We start from the raw sequence: 21,857 nt of genomic DNA, 5'->3' as shown, positions 1-21,857 counted from the left end.
AGCAGCCGCCCTATACAGACTTCTCCACTTCTCCATAAATTTTATGTTGTACAGTAGTATGATAACCTTATGGACCCATTTGGTCGACATTTTACTTGATGAATTGTGGCCTAACTCCCTAGTGGATCTTTTAATTATGTAGCCTGAAAATCCCCATGCACTTCCGTACACCACAATGTCAATAATCAACTTAAATCTCTTGTTTTGTTGGGTACTTGGGTCTAAACAAACCTCTCCCTTATCAAATATTAGGAGTTCTTAACTTTGAATTAAACCATTAGAGAGTACATCTAGAGGTCCCACACCCCAATCACCAAGCAAAAGGCAGATAGCAAGGTCCACACTTCCATTAAAGCCCACTTTTAGCAAAGGTTTGAGACCACAAGGTCCGCAATTTGGATGTGGGGAGGGCCAAGCCAGAGTCTTCAGCAATGTCCACAAGCGCATTCCCACTTGTGTCCTAAGTTAACAGATTGCAACATATGTGGGAGAGGAAGGTCAAGACAGATGGTGTGAAGGAGACCCAGGAGGCCAGGACACGAGTTGGTACTCGTGCCGACCCATAGGGGTATCAACTCTTAGGGGTCCTCCCACAGGTGTGGCTCTTGGCCGATCCTTTTTGGTTTCAGATTAGTTTAAGTGGTGTTTCAGATTGACTTAGACAATTTCAGGGAATCTTTAGAGCAAATTGCGAAGATATTTCAATTTCGTATGTTTAATTAGTACATGGGCTTAATCAAAGCTTCTTCTGAGTTTGGGTTCTTTTCAAATTTGTTTCAAACATGTTTTCCTGCCTAAAACTCATAGTTTTCACCATGGCTATAGAGGGAGCTCATTGTTTCGGTTATATTAGGAGTCTCAACAAATCCTAGCCACTTTTTTACCATAATTGTCCATGACTTTGATGTACTTCAGACATTAGTCTACTCCCACGTGCTTCACTATCTCAAAAGTAGATCGACAACTCAGGTTTTGGTCTATAAAGAAGTAATACCAGATAAAAAATAGTTTTTAGATATCAAAGAGGAGATACTCTATCATTCTAAAATTTGAGGTTGGTTATTTGGAAATTGAAGATTTCTCACTGTTTTCTCAACCGTTTATCCTGAATTTTTTCTCTTATGCTAGTCACTGACCTATGCCAACTGAAGGGGAAACGAATTGGCTGCCATAATCAGCAAAAATTATCAGAGAATGCAAGCATGACAGAATTTATACAAGGTTTTCATCTGGCTCAGTTGTATCCTTGACGAACAATTGTCCAAACTTGACTGCACCTCAAAGAGGCCAAGTTGAGGGCGATTGGTCCCTTGAAGCTAGTTGCAGGAGTATCTTGCACCTCGAGGTCCAGTTGCAGCACAACAAAATTGTCTTCAGAAAGTTTGAGTTCAAAACCTTGTGATTGCTATTTAGAGAAGCCCAATTGAGATCCTTCTTAACTTTGCTGACATTTCCCCCCCTTTCAAATTTGTATCTATACCATGGTTCATAAAGAGAATTCTGGCCCCAGTTAAGACAAACAGTAATAGGGTCGCGAGTGAAGCTACTTAGAGCTCTAGAAGATGGAAGGATACAAATCCTTAGAATTGGCAGTAAAAGTTAAACGAAAAATTGAGAGGGTGCTAAAGCAACTATAATCAAGCATTTAGAAAAGCAGCATGCAAATCGAAGCGGGGTCGGACTTGATGGTTATGGTGATGACAAATGGCTACAATGTTACATGTTTGAATCCCACCACTAACACATCCCCCCAAAGAGTTGCAGGTCAATTGCAAAGTCTTGCAGAGAGGCGAGGCACCAACAAGACCCTGTAATGGGGTGGCCTTAGGGAGGGAGGCCCAAGCCAAAGCCCCTCACCCATGTCCACATACACACGTATTGAAAAATCAAAACTGTGGATCACACGTGCGAGAACAAGTTTGTAGCATGGGAAGTGCGGGAGAGATGATTCCTGGGCACAAACGCCGCCCATACCCAAACGGTATGAACTCCAGTCGCTGGTCCCGCAGTTCCACATGTCTACCATCCATGAACCGTACGGCCCAAAAATCGGACGGGTGCGTGGGGTCCCTATGTGTCTTCCAAGCCTTGACAAGGAGGCACGTGCCTGATTCCACGTGGAATCCTCCCACGTGGCACTCTGCCATTGCTTCATGCCGCGGAAGGATAGGGCCCGCCGGGTAGAGGCGCAAGGTTTCCTTTATGATGATATCGGATTGATCCACGTGTCTCTGTTTTCCCACGTGTGTGTCCAACTCGGCTTGAGCTTTGCGTAACGTGTGGCTTGATTGAGGAGTAAGGCTAGGACCCACACGTGCGTCACTGTGGTTGTGTCTGTTCCGGCTGCCACCATTCCCTGCAATGGTTTTAAGAGAAACTTATCAAAATGCAGAGATGAACTATGTTAACATTTTACCCACTTTTTTTTGATTTATTATTAAAAAGCTCATGAAATGTACATGGTTTTAAATTGGAATAGTTAAAAATAGATAAATTATTAACAGATTGTATACAATGAGATTATTTATCTTTGATATACAAGAAGATCACAATGACTTATAACCGTCTGATGTGAAATCTGATAGAACGGGTATGTTACAAAATTTGAAAAATTTTCTTTTGAACTTGAGCTTGGTCAATGAAATTACTGCAGCTATCGAATTTCACATCCACTGGTCAAGATTAATTGTGACCACCGTAAATGATCTCGTTGTATACTTTGCCAAATTAAATAGTGGAGAAATCAAGTTTATTTTGATAGATTTCTCTTAGTTTTAAGTTTATTGCTGTGGCTGTTGGGTGTGTTTGCATAAATTTTGGGTTTTATTTGTCATGAAAACTAGCAATATGACACTGATCAAAATTCAGAAAGTTTATACTCCATGGCATTTGGGATTCAAATAGTATACTAGCGGCTTTTCATTCGTTCAATGTCAATAATCGACCATTTTGGTGTGTCATTGCGTCCCTAAAAGTCCATCAAAATCTCAATCTTCTTCTCAGAGCTGGCTAATGACAAACCCTAATAGAACATTAGATGGTTGAGGAACTGCCAGCATATTTTTCAAATACAAATGATACTATAGTATGCTTTTTAGAAATTGAGGATGGGATAAAGTTTTAATAGGAATTTTTGATGGACCCAAAAGCACTCAAATACTACTTATAAAACTCTAATGTAATTTTCGTTCAGATGATATGGACTCCAAAACTTACTCAAATAAAAATCGTCACCGCTTTGTAGGGAAGGGGTCACAACCATTTTTCTTTTAACAAAGGCATAATATTGTGTTGGTGGTCAAGGCTCGACATGGGACTCGCTTTTGGCCCTTTTTACATTGGTGTGGCCAGGACAGTAATAAGCGGGAGCCAAGCTTGGGCCGGGCAAACCTAGCCCTCACCGGCCCGGACCCAGCCTGGTCCAGGCCCTAGCTTTGTCTAGTCTGGGCTTGGGCAGAGCCAGTGTTGGCCCTACCTCAGCCATGGTCCCAGCTCAGCCATGGTCCCTCCTATAGGGTGCACCCAAGCTTGGCCCAGCTGGGCCAAATACGGCTATAGAAAGAAGAGTGAAAAACTTAAGGAGAAAAAAATGTTGGGTCAGCCATATCGTGGCCCAGGCCCATGCACAACCTGGCCCAAAGGTTGGGCCATAGGGGCCCAGGCCTCAGGCTAGGCCGCCCAGCCCATTGCCAGCCTTATCCATTTGGGAAAGAGATCCCCTCTTTCCCACATCTTTTGTACAACTAGCAATTAAGCATGGGAAAAGTTTATATGTTTATATAATGGTCGATACCTTAAAATGTAGAATTAAAGTGCACCTTTAAAATCTTTTCATAAAAGTTATTTTGAAGTTGAAAAAATATCTAATTGATCATCTCGATATCAAGATGTAGAGATATGGAGGAAAAACTAAACACATTATCTAGACCATCCATTTTCAAGATTTACATAAATTTATAAATTTGCTTGTTTTGAACTATTTTTGGACAAACTTTTATAATTAGAAATAAAAATAGATTCTCTCCCTTCCAAATATTTTTCGACATCAAAATTGCATCTCTTGACTAAGTTTGGAGGTGCACCTCACTTTGATTGCTTAAGGTTGCAACCTTATGCAAACCGCACCCGTTAAGCATTGCCTCTAAACCATTGCCTTCCTTGACATAGGACTCTCCTCAAAGAAGCGTTAATCTAGACTCTCAATTTCGATGGACCTCAGAGTTGGGGAATCTCGATCTCAAAATCATTTTTAATTGACTCGAACTTAGGATGCATTAAAGATGGAGAGAGAAGATATAGGTCACACAAATCCCCCGACATGTGTTTTGAAGATAAATCCAAATGTACAATTTGGACCTGCAGGGCCAGCATCACAATCAACATTTAAGACTTCGTTTCTTAGGTACGTTTGGTCGTGCGAAATATCTCTCCAGGAGAGAGATTTTCAACAAGATGAGAAATCATCTCCATGCCACTCAAAAGTATGAAGTCCCTTTCCCATGAGACACCCGTGATTTTTACAACAGTGTGAACCTCGGGAGCTTCCATGCCTGTGGTTTTCCATGGAAACAAACATAGGAAATACGATGGAAAATCTCTTTCATGGAGAGAGATCTCCCACGAAAATATGCGCCGTTCTGAATATACATTTAAGACAGAGTGGTATGATCCAGTATCCGTAAACTCCGCCAACTCAACTCAGAACTAGTTGGTCAAACTGGAACCGGGCACTAGCCAATCCAGTTTTGGTGGTCCGGCCAAGTATTTTAAAAAAGGGTGAGATATCTATAAGGTTGCAACCTTAAACAATCCAATTAAGGCGCATTTCCAAATTTTAACATAACATGCGATTTTGGTGTAAAAAAATATTAGTATTATCTGAAAACCTATTTTTATATCTAATTATAAAATTTTAAACTCCAAATATGATTAAAATCAAGTAGATCTATAATATATAAAAATATTGAAAATGGACGGTCTAGATAATGTGTTGCAAGATGCATTATTTCTGGTACTTAAAATCTCTTTTTTTTTTCATAGTCATACATCTCGATGTCGAGATGGTCAATTAGAGAGTTTTTTAACATTAAAACAACTTTTTCTGATGGAGTTTTGAGGTGCATCTGTGATCCTACATTTTAAAATTGCAACCTTATATAAACTTTTTCCTTTAAAAATCTTTTTAAAAAAATTTATATAAATCCTCAAAAAATAATGGATTTGTTTGTGATGTCTTTTTTAATGCTTTTTATCATAGGAGAAAATACGGTGAAGTATTTTGGCATGAATACTTATTTTTATATTTCCCATCTTTTTAAACAAATCAAAAATATCCCTCGACACAAATCAATTTGTTAAAATTCATTTTTTCACTAATTTTCAACTTCATTTGGATATACTTTGTTTAATCATGATTTAAATATATTTTTCATATTATTTTTTTTTGGTATAACCGGGTGGGACGTGCCCAGTTAGGCCAGTTCAATCGCCTGGTTTCCGAGGCCAGTTCGATTTTTCAAACAGGTGTGATCATTAATGGAATTCTTTGACCACATGGATAGTGACAATTAGTTCTAGGGGTTGATCTAGACCCTACCCAACCCATTATCCCCCACATGTACAAAGCCCTAAATTGAAGATGCACCTCTAGTGTAGGGGAACCGAGCACATGCAGAAAAGCTTTAAAAAAAAAAAAAAAAAGAAAGAAAGAAAAAAAAAGAAAAAAAGAGAGAGAAAGTGCCTCTCCACAAGAAAAAATAACCAAAAGCCCATTTGCAAAGTAACTTACAAAGCCTGATCACCTGGTTTTGCTATATGCCCCTTTTAAAAGGGAGAGTATACCATGGATAATCATATGGAGTATGATTTGTACTCCGTAGGCCATCCGCCAAACATTCTTGTTGTGGACGGTGGAGATCGATCTCCAACTTCCATAAAAAGAATACAAAGAATTCTCCCTTAGCATACCATATAAAATGCTCTGGTCATGGCATATTTTCCCCTTTAAAAAGACTCTACTTTATAAAGTTAACCGTCACATGCCCCCTCACTCAAAGGAGCTAGTGGTTACTAACTAGCATCACCATAATTGTGAGGCAACAGGCATCATTCACAGCTATAATTCTGCATGGTGCAACACAAGTAAGTGTTTGCCAAGGTTTAAGATGAGTTTAGTTCTCCTAACCCGTAAATCCTCTAAGTAACCTACAGAGAATCTTTTATTTGACTGAATAAGAAAAGAAATTGTACTTTTTAAAGATCTGATGTATATTTTGAAAAGGGCAGTTCACAAGTACCTTAAATTTTAAAATAGGCAGCGGTAAAAGCGTTTATAAAAAAAATTTCTCGCACTTCGTGACTCATCCTAAACCGACATTTAATAAATGAAAATGATTTTTATGTACAAAAGATAAACAATTATTTTAAAACCTTTCTTTCACCTGTTAAATAAAAGAAGTCCATTGAGAGGCAGGAAAGTTGGAAAGGTACCAGAACCATTGCCTTGATGGTGGTGTGAGCACTGTGAGTACTCGACATGTTGCCGGCCTCGGCAAGAGATAATAATCTGTCGATGAAGTCGCCCTCGCTCCCGCCATGTGCCTGCTTCTTTCGGTGCTCTGCCACCCCCATGCCTCAATGATAGAGTCCACCTCCTGAGCCACCCTCCTCATGGCCCTCTTGCGACCTTGAAAGTCGATCCAACCGAGGAAAGGTACGCATCTGAAACCACCATGCCTCCAGTCAAATGGCTCATCTCCTCGACCAACCCCCTCAATTCTAGCCATGATGTTCACAGTCAGGTTCCCCAGCCACCACTGCATCACCCCCTTTGCCGGCTCGCTGTGATTTTCCACCCACATCCTATATAGCTGCCTTATGGTCATGTCAACCTCGGAGGATTGCACATGGAAGAAAGACTCGACCTTATGGGCACAGAGGAGGTTGAGGATCGCAAGTTTGCGACTCTGTCTCCAATGAGGTCCATAAGCAGAGAAGGCCGTCAGTGCATGGTCATAGGCCTTGAGCCTGCCTGCGGTGGTGCGAGGACTAGTGGCGAAGACTTGATCATTGGTGCCAGTGAAGCATTCCTTAGCTAAATCATGGCTGCTTATCACTAGCACCCGCATTTTTCCCATTTTGAGCTTGAAGGCTGGGCCGTGCCGGTCGGCCAAGGAGGCGTGGGCTCAGCACGGGATTTTGACATGCGCAAACAAGTGGAGGTGGCCAATTACCGGCAGATGGCCAGGGAGAATCGGGGCTCCCTTGGCTTTGTCGTGTTCATCTTCTTCTGGTTATTGGAGTACAGATGATGCAGGAATAAGAGGGCTAGAATGGCAACAACGGTTTCCAGGAGCACAGTGTAGAAGTCCATGGCGACTGAGGACTCATGGGGATTGTTTGTATTCCGTGATGGAAGGCTTTGGACAGGTATGTATAATGGGGCTTGGGACAAGATTAAATAAAAGCACAAGTAACTAAAGACAAAGATACCAAGCACGAATGGGACATGGGTCGTGGAATTTGCGCGTAACCCTTAACAATTAGTGATAAGGACATGGGTCGTGGAATTTGCGCGTAACCCTTAACAATTAGTGATAAGTTTTTATCTATGTTCGCCCTGGTTTTCAAGGGTTTTAGGACATATCATAAGCCACTAAAAATAGACTTTTGGGCCTAAGTGCAAATTGAATATTATTTGAAGATTTGAAATCAACAGCCCAAAAAGAAGGGAACAAAATGGGCCATTTCCATGACTCATTTTTTAAAAAGAATTTGAAATCTTTTTCGTCGGATCTATTTATCTCGAAGTTGAGACGATCGATTAGGCGGTTTTGCAACATTGTAACAATGTTTTTGAGGGGATTTTTTTTGGTTATTTGGGTTCTCACCATAATAAAGTATATATTATAATGGAGTAAATCTTCCAAATTAGGGGTTTAGAGGCACAAGATGCTCTCATTTCTTCGAAGTCTTAAACACCCTCGTCTTGGTGAAATTTTGAGGTACAAACGGGTCCATGAGAGTAGTCCCAAGATACAACTAGATTGGAATACAAATCCTGAATCTCTGAGTTGTATACTTAGAGATTCGTACAAAACCATAATATATAAAAGGGTGCAGTTGGCATACGGATGCATCCATAGCTGTAAAAGTAAGGTGCATTTCAAATTTTATCATGGTATATAATTTTGATATAAAATGTTCTTAGGATTATCTCAAAATCTATTTTTATATCTAATTATAAAATTTTAAATTTCAAAAATGGTTAAAATGAAGTAGATCTATAAACATATGAAAATCTTGAAAATATACGGTGTAGTAGGTTGTAAAATGCACTATTTCTGAGATTTAAAATCTTTTTATTTTTCATGGTTATACATCTCGATCTCGAGATGATCAATCAAAGGGTTTTTCAACATTAAAACTACCCTTTCCGATGAATTTTTGAGGTGCATCCGTAGTTCTACATTTTAAGGTTGCATCCTTATATAAACTTTTTCCTATATAAAATTGATATAGTTTTTTAATAGGTATAATACCACAAACATCAATTGGAAACGTGCAACCCTCTCTCACTATAAAAATATTATTTTCTAAAATAAAATTGTCTCTCTTACCGTCAATTGTCATCCAATCGGTATACTACAGTTAAATGTCCATTGAGAACACTGATCTATTTCACACCGTAAAATAAAATAATAATTGTGACAAAAAAACCGTTACCTAAAAATTACATGAGGCCAATGTCACAAAATATCTTCCTCATATCTGGGTGTTGCCAAAATAACGTGCAACATAGAAACAACCAAAACAAAAGAGAGATTTACTATGTTCATTTCCTGTGAAACAGGAACCTTACAGAGCCAAAATGTGAGAGGTAAAGCACATTAAAATACTTCCTGTAATTTACAAGAAACTGAGAGAGGCATCTAACTCTCTGATTTTCAGGAAAAACGATCGATTACCTATAGTTGAAACTTACTATTACCTATAGTTGAAACTTCTTATTACAATACTGACACGTATAAGTGACCACAACTGTAGCACAATAATGTATTGTGTAGCTATTGTGAACAATTTTTATTATTTTAATCATTTACTATTCATCACTTTAATTATTAAAGTGTCACTGTGCAAACGCTTTGTTTTCGCCGTGCATGCACGAATTGCACATGATGCGACTCGGGAATCGCTATAGATGGATCGAATCGGTGAAAAAAACGGGAATCGTCCGGTTTTAGAGAGAACCGGACGATTCTGCACAGTGACTCGCCGATTCACTGTACGGAATCAGCGAGTCCCGTACGGTTCTTTTTTTTTTTTTTTTTTTGTAATCCATGATAGATTTTTTTGTAATACTTGATCGATTTTTTTGTAATCCATGATCGAATTGTTTTTTTTTTTTTTTGTAATCCCTGATCGAATTTTTTGTTTTTTTTTTGTTTTTTGCAACCCATGATAGAATTTTTTGTAATCCATGATCGAATTTTTTGTAATCCATGATCGAAATGTTTGTTTTTTTTTCTTGTAATCCATGATCGAATTTTTTGTTTTTTTTTTTTTTTTGTAACCTATGATAGAATTTTTTGTAATCCATGATCGAATGTTTTGTAATCCATGATCGAAATGTTTGTTTTTTTTTTGTAATCCATGATCGAAATGTTTGTTTTTTTTTTTGTAATCCATGATCGAATTTTTTGTTTTTTTTTTTTTTGTAACCCATGATAGAGTTTTTTGTAATCCATGATTGAATTTTTTGTAATCCATGATCGAATTGTTTTTTTCTTTTTTTGTAATCCACGATCGAATTTTTTGTTTTTTTTTGTTGGTTTTTTTTTGTAATCCATGATCGAATTTTATGTAATCCATGATCAAATTTTATGTAATCCATGATCGAATTTTTTGTAATCCATGATAGAATTTTTTGTAATCCATGATCGAATTTTTTGTAATCTATGATCGAAATGTTTGTTTCTTTTTCTTGTAATCTATGATCGAATTTTTTGTTTTTTTTTTTTTTTGTAACCCATGATAGAATTTTTTGTAATCCATGATCGAATTGTTTTTTTCTTTTTTTGTAATCCACGATGGAATTTTTTGTTTTTTTATGTTTTTTTTTTTTTTTGTAATCCATGATCGAATTTTATGTAATCCATGATTGAATTTTTTGTAATCCATGATCGAATTTTTTGTAATCCATGATCGAATTTTTTGTAATCCATAATTGAATTTTTTTGAAAATTTGTGATTTTTTTTTTAATCCATGATCAAATTTTTTTTTTGTAATCCATGATAGAATTTTTTGAAAATTTGTGATTTTTTTTTTTTTAATCCATGATTGAATTTTTTTTTGTAATCCATGATAGAATTTTTTGAAAATTTGTGATTTTTTTTTTTAATCCATGATCGATTTTTTTGAAAATTTGTTATTTTTTTTTTTTAATCCATATTATTCAAAGAGAAAATGAGAGAGATGATGATTCTGAGGCCACCCTATCCCAGCCATATTATTCACATATCGAGTCCCAACAGCATCAGTGTAGGGATAAGCACGACAGTGCAGGTGAGCATGAAGGATGGACAAGCTTCGGGGATTTTGGATTGGGAACACAACAAAACACTAACACTCAGGGATTTCGGAATAATCAGACGCCTGCTAATATCGATGATTCGTTTTTAGATCGAATCAATGAATTGTTAAACGAATTCAATCAATGGCACCAGCGTGACCAAGAAGAACAATAACTTCGTCTATCATTTTATTTTTAGATCATATGTTACTAATTTTATGCTTTATTGTAGTCCATGTATGTTGATATACTTATTCCATGATAATTCTATGTTTATCCTTTTGTGTGATGTAAATTAGGTTCATGCAGGGAAAGAACATATCAATATTCGCATATTCATTCAAAAACATGAAAATTCTTAATGAAGTATCCTCATTTTTTTATTGAATTCCTAAAAAACAATATTTATAATGAATTTTAATAATTTTTTCGGATTTTTTTAAGCTTTATTCTGACCGATTCACCCGATTCTTGATCCGGATCGTCGATTCGCCGATCCGAATCTGTTTCTTGGGTGCCCGATCCCACCAATCCGTTTTTTAAACCATTGGTTGCAAATGATAGTGAAAAGTAGATTGTAAACCTCTCATACCATTCTCTACAGACCATACTATTTACTTGATCTTGCATGTGCTTTTCATATGGTTTTTATAGTACTATTCATTAGCACAACACTATTTACAATATTATTCATTTGCACAACACTATTCACATTACTGCTCATTTGAATGTTACTATTCATAATACCATTAATTTGTACAGTACTATTCATTTGTAGTCCTCGTGACCACAAACTTATATAGTCCAAATACTATTATTTTGAAGCATAACAAGCCAGCAAGCTAATAATCCCCCACCTATATCAAAATAATAAAACTTTCTCAAACGTATCAAGAAAGACGAATGCATAAGTGAATTTGTCTTTTGCCCTTGAACCTCCATGTAGTGTTATGCAGCATGCTTGCGAAGATAGTGAGTGGACGCACTTTGAACTATATCATTTATTGATAAGCCTCCTACATACTGCACACTCTCTTTAAAAAAACTGCAGGTGTTCTAAAAGGCTTGTGCATTTAAGGTGCTCAATTCTCATGGGAAGCCACCTCTACTTCCACACTCATATAAGTGACTCCATGGATAATGCACTGCAGTACAATACCCCCAGCTTAAACCTTACATCATCTAGGCAAATAGAACCATTAAGAGTAAAAACTCAACTTCTCCATTCATTGTAATAAAATTCTACCATACAACCAGGGATGGGGCAGAAATTTTATAAATTTTTATAGTGAATATTATATACACATCTATTAAACATCACACAAGTGACTTCTTGTTCTCTTTGAACCTTGGATTTGGGATCTTCTTATCCTAGTTGGGGTTCCCATCACCCTGTGGCATAAAACATTTAGACTCAATCCCATCTCCCTAGCTATCTTTCAGACTTGGTACCTTCAAAGATCTTTTATGAGTAAGGTGCACCTAAAATTCCCACTAGTGAAGTTTGTTTCTATGCTGGAAAACCTTCAAATCGATCATCCTAACCTGGACATTCATAGACATGAAAAAAAAGAAGGGATTTCTAGTCCTAAAAATAGTTAATCTTCTCTTACATTATCTAGATTGTCAATTTTCAATATTTTTAAATGTTTATAGATATGCTTTATCGTCACCATTTCTAGAGCTTTAAATTTCATAATGAGGCCACAATAGATTTTCATGTTATCACAAGGCTTTGCGGCACCAAAATTGCATTTTTGGCAAAATTTTGAGGCACACCTTATTTCAATAGTATAAAAGGTCCACACCTCATACAAACCTTACCCTTTGAAAAGTACATTTGGTTATGCTGTTTCTTGAAAACTCGCCAACTAATCAAAGGGATTAAAGTATTCAATCATGTAAAAGTCATTCTTGCACGTGTCTCAAGGAACCACTAGTTCTAGATGAAAATCTTTAGTCACCTATCACCACTAAATTCAAGTGTCATAAAATTTCCAATGCATGGGATTGATCTTGACATTGTCTTCCCATGAGTTGATGTAGTTTGGCATTGTCTGCCACCTGAACTCTGTTTGTGTTTTCATCTCTTAATCTTGATTAAGAGAAAGAAATCAGGGTCGACATGTGATTACAATCAAAGGGTAGATTGAACTCTATTTGTGTTTTCTATTTGACACTTGTGTCCAATTTATTCACCCAAAAGAAAGTTCTCAAGCTATCCTTCTTTGGCTTTTCCACATCTAGCTTCTTTTTTTTGGGGGGTAAATTAGTGGGGATGAGCCCCTGCAACTTAATATTAATAAAAGAAAAAGAGAAGCGTAAGTGAGGGGGGATTTCGGCCTTACCCTTTTGGTGAGAATAGAGCAAGAGACTTCAGCTTTATACTACTGCCAAGGCTCTACCCATTCTCAAAAACAAGGGTAAGTCTAGTCCATTTAGACAGGAGGCCTATACAACTTAATATTACAAGTACAACCATCAAACATCCCTTTCTAAAGGTACGCTAGAAATATAATGCAAGATGAAAGGGTGTGTAACATCTAGGGGGCGAGCCCGTCATACGGTTGCCCTCTTTTGCCAAGCAATTAGCAGCTGTTTTCGCCTCCCTACGAACATGAGACGTTTGACACTGTTGGTATGCAAAGGACGAGAGTCTAGTCGTGCATTTGGACAAAAGTGTCACCAGCTTCCATAGGGGTTTACTACACTGAGTCACAATTTGGAGTCACTCTCAATTATCAAAGGTCTGCAGCCTAGCTCCTTTGTTAGAGAGATGCCTCTATTTAGAGCATAAAACGCAACGACATTGTTGGAGGTGAACCAAAGGGGACTGCAAAGACCGTCACAAAAGCACTTGTGTCATTTCTGATGATTCCCCTATAGCCAGTTGCACCAGGATTCCGAAGGGAAGAACCATCAACGTTGAGTTTGCAGTGGCCCATGAGAGGGAAGGACCATGCAACATGGTTTGGCATAAAGAGGCTCCATACATTACTTTAGCTTGGGATTTGATCCACATCTCTGTTCCATGTGAAAACATGATTTATTGTTAATTTACGGGGGCATACATTGGTACTAGCAGAGTGCATGTGGTCCACACATGATTTAAGTTCAATCTACTGTGCTTTTTCTCTGTCTAACAACATTCTGATGTCATTTATTAAGTCTTTTGTCTCTAATCGTTGCCCATTTTATCTCTAATTCCTCTATTTGAATCCATTTTCCCTACTGCAATATCACTCTATCATATTTTTTTCTCTAAACATGTTTTTTCTATCTTTAATCATGCTCTATATTCTTATTTCAAAGTAAATTAATAGAATTTTGTAGACTCAATGTGTTATTTAAAATCTATTTTTATACATGAAAATGCATGAAGCAGTTTAAGATCCATTAAGATACCTTCTAACCATCCTACATCCATAAAGTAATCATTTAACAATATAGAGGTAATATACTTGCTATGCTTTTTATTAAAAAATAGTTTTTTATATTAATATCAAGTAAACCACTAATTAGAATGGTGCAAATGTGTCATTTTTTTGTGGCATTATACTGTACTACGCACTCAATTTGTGTCAAATTTATTTTAAAGAAAATAACATGAATGTAAAATTTATTTAAATAAGATATATTGTTCTATTATAGAGTTTAAAGGGGCAAGTGTGTTGGATTGCCTAAAAGTTGAAAATAGAAATTATTTATTGTGGTATTGTTAGCCTATTATAGGTTTTTCTTTAATTAACCTTGGAGCAGTGCAGCGTGTTATTTTTGTATTGGCACTATGTGTATTACCCACTCAACTTGTTTTGAGTTCATCTAAAGAAGTTAACATGAATTTAAAATTTATTTAAACTAGATATACCATCTCATTATCGAGTTTAAAGGAGCATGTGTATTGTAAATTGACAGGGGCTTTAGGCTTTGTTTCCATAGAAGTTAAAAAGTGGAAGTCTTTTATTGTAGTCTTGCAATACTATATTGTAGGTTTGTAAATTAATGTTATGGTTTTTAAGTTAATTAAATTTATTAGCGGGCTTTTAAGAGTTTGTTCTAATCATAAGTTATAATCTATGACTTATAAAAAAAAAAAAAAAAAATTCATAAGTTATAAGTTATAAATATATATTTATAATTTATAAATTTATAAGTTATAGTTTATAACTTGTAAATAAGAATTTAAAAATATTTATTAGGTTATAAATATATTTAACTTATATATTTATAAAAATAGATAAGTTCATAATTTTATACAATTACAATATGCAATGCAATATTTTCTAAATAAAGTCATACATTCTATTGTTTTTTAAAAAATTATTTTATATACAAAATTATAAAATTGCTTAAATAAATTAAGGTTTGAAAAATAACAACAAAAATATATAAACCCCATAAAGAGAAATAAAGGTCAAACTACAACTTCACTTAGAGGCTGTTTGGATACCTGAAATATATTGTCTTTGAAATATATTACTAACATAATACATTACTGTCTAATACATTACTTGCAAATGGATTGTCACTGTTTGGGTAGCATTTAGATGCAACTTAGGAAATACATTGTTACTGTTTGGCTATATCCAGAAGAAATACATTTTTTTTTTTTCTTTCTTAACTTTATACCCAAAACATGATTGAACGTACAATCTCTATTAGTATGTAGCTTAAACTTTATAAATAAAATATCTCCATAGACCCTATTTTCAACTATTATTTCTTCTTAAACTCAAAATTTCAAAACCCAATCTTCTTTAACCCCAAATATCTTTATCTATTTTTATTCTACCTTTTAGTCCAAACAAATAAAAAAAAACGCATTTTTTTAACTCTCTCCTGACTTGTTTCTCCCTCGAGACTCGTCAGAACCCCTCTTTTATTCTTCTTACCAGCTTTCTCTTTAGCTGCTCTCTTGCTCTAACTTTCGACCTACAAATCCGGGCTCATCTACCGCAACCTCCACAAAATTTATTTCATCTACGTTTATCGTTTCCTCTCTCTCCACCGAATTTCAAATCTCTCAAATCAAATTCACAAAGGAAAAGACCAAACTTTCACATTTTCCATATCTAAAAAAAGCATAGAGTTTTGAGAGAGACGGACAAATGCAAATCCTCCTCAATACCTGACGGAAGTTGCAGAGTTAACGGCATTATGGTGCCCAAAATTTACTTGCCCCCGTTTTGACTTTTTAAGACATGAATTAGGCTAGAAGCTTCCGGGAAATGGATATAAAGTCCTGAAAACGCCTTTCCGTTAACTTAACCGGAATAAAACAAGGCCTTCAAGGGCTCTACGCCATATTGAATTAATCAACACTGATCCATTAACTTTAGTCCTTTCCACTATTATGTTGCAGAACGGTCACGGAAACAACGCAGTTAATCCTCCGGCAACTCACTCCTCCAGGCGATTCCCCTAAATGCATCAAATGCTGCAAAGTCTCAAAAACACGCCGTTAGTCCACCATTAAAGCCGTAATGTAGCCGGTTTTTGTTAAAGAAACCCTAGGATCTGGTTCAGTTGGGGTTTATACCTGACCATTTTATCATTTCTCCACCTTCAAAGCTTCGAATCTTCTATTCTCCTTCACTCAAACAAATAAGGATGGAGTCACTGAAACGAAAGCCCATGATTCGGGAAAAGACCAGATTTTATAGCGTGATGGTGGGGGAGGGCTTGGCGGGGTGGTGGTGGCAGAGGGCTTGGCGGTGACTCTGGAGAAGGTTCTGGAGGAGGTGCTGGTGGTGGCAGCTAGAGAGAGGGGGGTTTGGGAGGGTGATCGGGGGAGAGAGAGAGGGAATTATTTCATTTGAGTTAGAGGGGTTTAAGAAAACAATGTTTTTTTAAAATTTGTTTGGATAAAAAGAATTAGTAAAAAATAAATAAAATATATTTAAGAAGTTAGAAGAAATAACATAGTAGAATTCTATGTAGTAATATATATTTTGCAATATTAGGTCAATGGAAAAATGAAAGTTGAAAATAGAGTCTATAGAGATATTTTTCAAACTTTATAATTGCATCAGGCATAAGAATTGGCCATACATTTTGTATGCCTTTGCATCTTGACTTGGAATAATATGTTTGCAAGATGTTAACACTTTGGAATAACATAATTTTATTATGATAAGCCATCATACTTTTTATGTTTTCTTTTCTTGTGTTAAAGCCTTTCGATCATCTCTCTCTAAAAGAAAGACCTATGTGATCTTTTACAGGAGAATACATTTTTTTTTTTTTCACCCATTTATTTTGGCAAAATATCACTTACAGGTGGTATTTATTATAATAAGATAAATTTCAAAATAAAATCAACATAACAATAAAACTAAGATCTTAACAACTTGATGCCATTAAAACAACTATACACTATGGTTGAGAATAAAAGATAAGATTGCAAGAAACAAAAGGAAGGGTGCAGGACATTACCTCAATCGGGCTTATTACACCCTACACCGAGTAACCACCATCCGATGGCGCGGGATCAACGGTCTAGCTCAATCTCAAACCGGGAAAGCAAATTTCAGCCAAGCCACACCGATGGAACATGAACTCATTTGATCACAAACCCAAACCCTAAGTGAATTCTCTTAGCAACTTAGTTTGAGAGAGATGGATTCTCTTTTTGCTAAACCCTAAAACCCTTAACCATAAATATATATTTGAGAGATATGAGAGAAGAACTTCATAATCTAAACCCTTAGGTTCTTTCACAATGTAGGAGAGAGAGAGAACAAACATGAGAGAGATAAACTTTCTTAAGAGAGAGATAGAAAGATAAGGTGTAGAGATTTTTTGGTAGAGACAATCCCTTTTTATAGACTTTGAATACGATTAGGGTTTTTTAGGGTTTTCTTTGGCTTCCCTCTTCTTGTGAGATTGAACATAGATCGTCGATCAAAGGTGACTTGTGGGGTAAGAGATCTGAGCCATTCATTCCATAGATGGGTCATCAACATTTATGGAAGGTGCATGAACCATTATCCCTCTTTCCTAAACCATTTTCCCATTTAGTCAATATCTTCCAGCCATATGGTCAAATGTCATGTCACTAAAATAATAGGAAAGAGAATAAACGTGGGGCGTGCCACCCAAGGGAGGCACTCATGGCCCCACCTTCTAAAAATATAAATGGCTCATATGCACAATGTGCCCCCATGATATTTTTATATATTTAAAATTAATAGATTTTAGAATATTATTTGAATATTTAAACAATTGTAAAATCAATATCTTTAATTTTATAAATCCAAAAATTATAAATAAAATATCCAGGGTTTATAAAAATTCAAATAATAATCTTAAAATAATTTTCATCATAAAACAAATACAATTAAATTAATTTGATGGGAAAATGATCCATATGGTTTATGAATCAACAATAATGGGGCACTCTACCTTTAACTGTGGACTACAGACCACACTTGCTTTATCTGACCGACCCAGTGTTTCCCATGACCCACAGTTCAAACAGAACCTCACCAAAGTCCGACCGACGAGCCAAGGGATCGCAATCCCAGTCTGTGGATTTCAGGTCCTCCCCTAGAGACAAGTCAAGGTCACCAAGACCTTATGCGATCACAGCTCTATGGTGCATAGGGGTATCTATCGCACATGCATATGCTTTACCCTAAAAGGTGGATTTCTAGCTTTCCCAAACGATCTATCGACATGCATGTCGTGTGATGACACATGGATGAGGCTTTGGCCCCCGTCTCTGTAGGCCACCATCGCACACAAGGGTCACACAGTCCCTCGGCTCACTTATCTGGGCATATTTTCCGACCTCATCAAGGACTAACCCATTAGAACACTTCTTGGTTTGTTCTTTATGCCCAGGTAATAAAGGTTTTTCCTAACCGACTGGCCTAGATGGTAAAGCACAGTCCGGTATCTGCAAACATCGTTTGTTTAGTATGGTCCACAAGGGGCCACACTTCCACTGAGTTTATGTTCCACTATATCATTTCATTTTACAAGCACTCATAAAGCCTTTAAAGGTCACATAAACCCAACACTCTCCATAAAACTTCCATAGGCAAATTCAAAAGAAAAAAAAGTATGGACAAATTTGGCTAGTAACCTAAAAGGCTTTATGACTAAATGAGATGTATTAGAGGAGAAATTATATTGGGGCATTGGAGGAGATTGAAGAGGTAAATTAATTTTAAAAAAAAAAACAATTCAAGCACACTGATTTGACGATTGTTTGTACGTGAACTCAAGTATTTCGAATTTATCAATAAACAATAGCAAACAAACTGATCTTAGCAGAGAACCCACATCCGAGTTTTAGCTCCTAGTTGAAGAAGATGGGTTTGCTGTATGAATTTTTAGGGAAGGAGGCTATTGGTTCCAGAAGATAGGGCTACCGGGCCCGAAAGATTTCCCTCGATTACCTGCCCATAATAGATTTTTCACTGGCTTCACCCTTCAGCGCGCCTAATAGATTTCCTAATTTTTGGGAAATCTCGGGTAATCTTTTTCCAGATTTCCTGATTTTTGGGAAATCTCAATTAATCTTTTTCCATTTTTTTACTATTACAGTGTACTCAAACCATGAAAATTTCATATTTTTGTGTAATCTATTTTCATGTAATAGATTTCCAGGTTCCCAAACGACCCCTTATTGATTTTCTCTAGAGTTCATCTTTTTCTTCATCGAAGTTTGACTCATTTACTAAGTCTTATTTATTATTAAAAACATATCAGTAACTCCATTTGGATGCTCGCCAAATATTAGTGACAACTTCGTGAAGTAGTGTTTTAAACCCTCTAAGCAGATCCTAGAATTGCCGATCAAGATTGTTAATCAGCTGGTTCCGACAAAGTATTGGTACTTGTTTTGTCCCCCTACTTAAACCCCTTTCATACTTTTTGTGCTTTTATTAATTTTAAGTAAACCATTGCTTAGAGCAATATAATGTACATCATTTTTGTGATGTCACTTGTGTTATTCACTCAACCATTGTGAAATTTATTTTAAAGAAGTTAACATGAATGCAGAATTTATTTAAACTTGACATAATATCTCATTATAGAGTTTTTATTGTTAGTATTTTTTGTTTGAAAAATGCTTAAGAGTATTTCAAAACAACCACATTTGTTTTATTATTCTTTCCTAAAATGCTCTGTAGAGAGAGAAAGATGTGGGTTTGAGTCCTATATTGAAGATGGGAGACAATCTAAAGCTGTATTTAAGACCACACATTCCCATGCAATATACTCTAAGTACAAAAGATAGAGAAGGCGCATGTGTGAAGCTCGCAAAGCCTTACGTCCACGGATCCAAAGCCTTATTGTTAGTATTTTTTGTTTGATACACATCATTATGGATGTATAGGTATATATATTATAGATAAGATCTGAAGCCTCATGTCCACGGATCCAAAGCCCAACTAGCTACATCTTCACTATTCTTCTAGATAAGATCTGAAGCCTTACTTCCATATATCCAAAGCCCAACTAACTACATCTTCACTATTTTGGATGAATATTTATATCAAAAAGTACCTCTATACAGAAGACAACCATATAATTACAAGAGATAAATATGATATAAATATTAGAGATATTGGTAAATAGGAGGAGACTTTATCATCAAAATGACAAAGTAACTTTGACTTGGTCTCTTCTTATCTTTTAGATACCTAATCTTATCAAGAGATATATACCCATACATCTATAATGATGTATATCAATATGAATTCGAGATATCCATATCCTAATAGTTTGTAGGAGGATCTAATAGTCATCTAGCCATTGATGCTACCTATATGTTTTTACACACTTAGAACAAATCTTTAGCCTTTTCAATAGACCATTCTCTACGATTCCAACAAGCAAATCAGTGGGCTAACTCTCTCTCTATTCGATTTTTTTTCTCGAAACTATCAAGACTCCGGTGTCTATTGTGTGGGTTCCAAGCTCGAGTGCATAGAGCTTAGGAACTTTGAAAAATACTTATCTGTTTTCATGTATCTCGGGGACGTATTGCCCTTCCTATGCACACCAAATACTATATTGAAGGGAGGCAGATATCGTCTTGAGATAACGCTCATGCGTGCCCAAAAACAAGAAGAGTTTGAGATCCTATTTTGCAAATTATACCATTTTTTGCTCCATTTCACCCAACCAATCTCCAATAAAAAAAGCATGGTGTCTCGAGATTAAAAAATAATGTCTCAATATTGAATAGAGATTGTCCAATTTTTCAAGGTAATGTCTATGTGTTTAAAAACTCAAAATGCAAACTTCTTTTTTTTTTCTTTTGATAGTGGTTCCCTAAATTTCAAAGTAAAAAACTCCTCCCATAGAGGTTTTCTATCATAGTAAAAAGATTCCTCCCAAGTAGGTCTTCTTTTAGTAAAAAACTTCCTCCTAAGTAAGTCTATACTATAGGAAAGTATATTAGGACCCAATTTTTATGTGGCCAAGCCCACATATGTAGAAATATGGACCTATTAATAAATCTATTTTGAGATGGATTTTTTAAGGATTTGTAATCTCTAACACGGAGATCATAAATATTAAAAAATATGTCAAATTTTAAAACTAAAAATAATAAATCTAGTAAGAAAATATTTGGACTTTTAGCTTCCACTGTTTTTAGATGAAACACCAACTTGCGTCCATCTTTTAGATAGATGCTTTACACTTTTTGAACCGTATATGAAGTCATGTGGTCCAGCCCGCATACGCAGTCATGCGGTTCATGAGCGAGTTGACGACATAATTGGAGGTATGCTAAACTACTCCTTTGGGAGTAGAATGTGGATTGTGCTCCCTCGGGTCCCCACCTGAAATTAATTTTACGACTCCAAAATTTGGAGATGTAACCTCTTCAACCAATATATTTAAGCTCAATAAAAAAAAATTCCTAATTGTACCCACAATGACATGAAAAAATTAGGAAAAAGTTATGTATGGGTGAGGCCCTAAATGATCAAATTAAGATGCATCACGAAGATTCACTAGAAGAGGCTATTTTAATGTTAAAAAACCGTCAATTCAATTGGATATGAGAAAAAATAGATTTCAAGCTTTAAAAATAGTGCATCTTTTAATTTATTATCTAGACCTTCAATTTTCAAGATTTTTATAATTTTGTTCGACCTATGCTATTTTGAATCTCTAAATTTTTGTAATTAGAGATGAAAATAAATTTTCAGGCCATCACAAAAGTTCATAATATTGAAACAATATGTTCCCAGACAATATGGAGATTACTTTGATTAGTTAGGCCTCAACCTTATACAAATCACACCCAAAAAATAATAA

At 35.9% G+C, this 21,857-nt stretch overlaps 1 protein-coding gene and 2 long non-coding RNA genes across 3 annotated transcripts; 1 reads left to right on the top strand and 2 right to left on the bottom strand.

The window, feature by feature from the left end:
- Nucleotides 1-383: 383 nt before the first annotated feature.
- On the top strand, nt 384-2,515 carry LOC148779301 (uncharacterized). Its single transcript, XR_016048372.1, has 2 exons — nt 384-596; nt 1,129-2,515. It is a non-coding gene; the product is annotated as an uncharacterized LOC148779301 (long non-coding RNA).
- A 3,928-nt stretch (nt 2,516-6,443) lies between these two features.
- Nucleotides 6,444-7,127, bottom strand: LOC18446021 (cytochrome P450 CYP82H23). The gene has a single exon (XM_088856632.1). The coding sequence runs from the start codon at nt 7,125-7,127 to the stop codon at nt 6,444-6,446; it is 684 nt and encodes a 227-aa protein (XP_088712758.1).
- Nucleotides 7,128-12,897: 5,770 nt separating this feature from the next.
- LOC110008248 (uncharacterized) lies at nt 12,898-17,028 on the bottom strand. Its single transcript, XR_002282982.2, has 3 exons — nt 16,111-17,028; nt 15,700-16,008; nt 12,898-13,595 (listed from the first exon to the last, which is right to left on the bottom strand). It is a non-coding gene; the product is annotated as an uncharacterized LOC110008248 (long non-coding RNA).
- Between the last annotated feature and the right edge of the window lie 4,829 nt (nt 17,029-21,857).

Source organism: Amborella trichopoda, chromosome 13, assembly GCF_054954075.1.
Source record: "Amborella trichopoda isolate Santa Cruz 75 chromosome 13, AtrichopodaSantaCruz75HAP2 v2.0, whole genome shotgun sequence".
Classification (NCBI taxonomy): Eukaryota; Viridiplantae; Streptophyta; class Magnoliopsida; order Amborellales; family Amborellaceae; genus Amborella; species Amborella trichopoda.
Note: the sequence above shows the minus strand (reverse complement) of the source record. Positions and strands in the feature narration are given on the sequence as shown.

Excerpts from the sequence above, each read along its gene's own strand:
- LOC18446021 (XM_088856632.1), bottom strand. The coding sequence starts at position 7,127 with ATGCGGGTGCTAGTGATAAGCAGCCATGATTTAGCTAAGGAATGCTTC.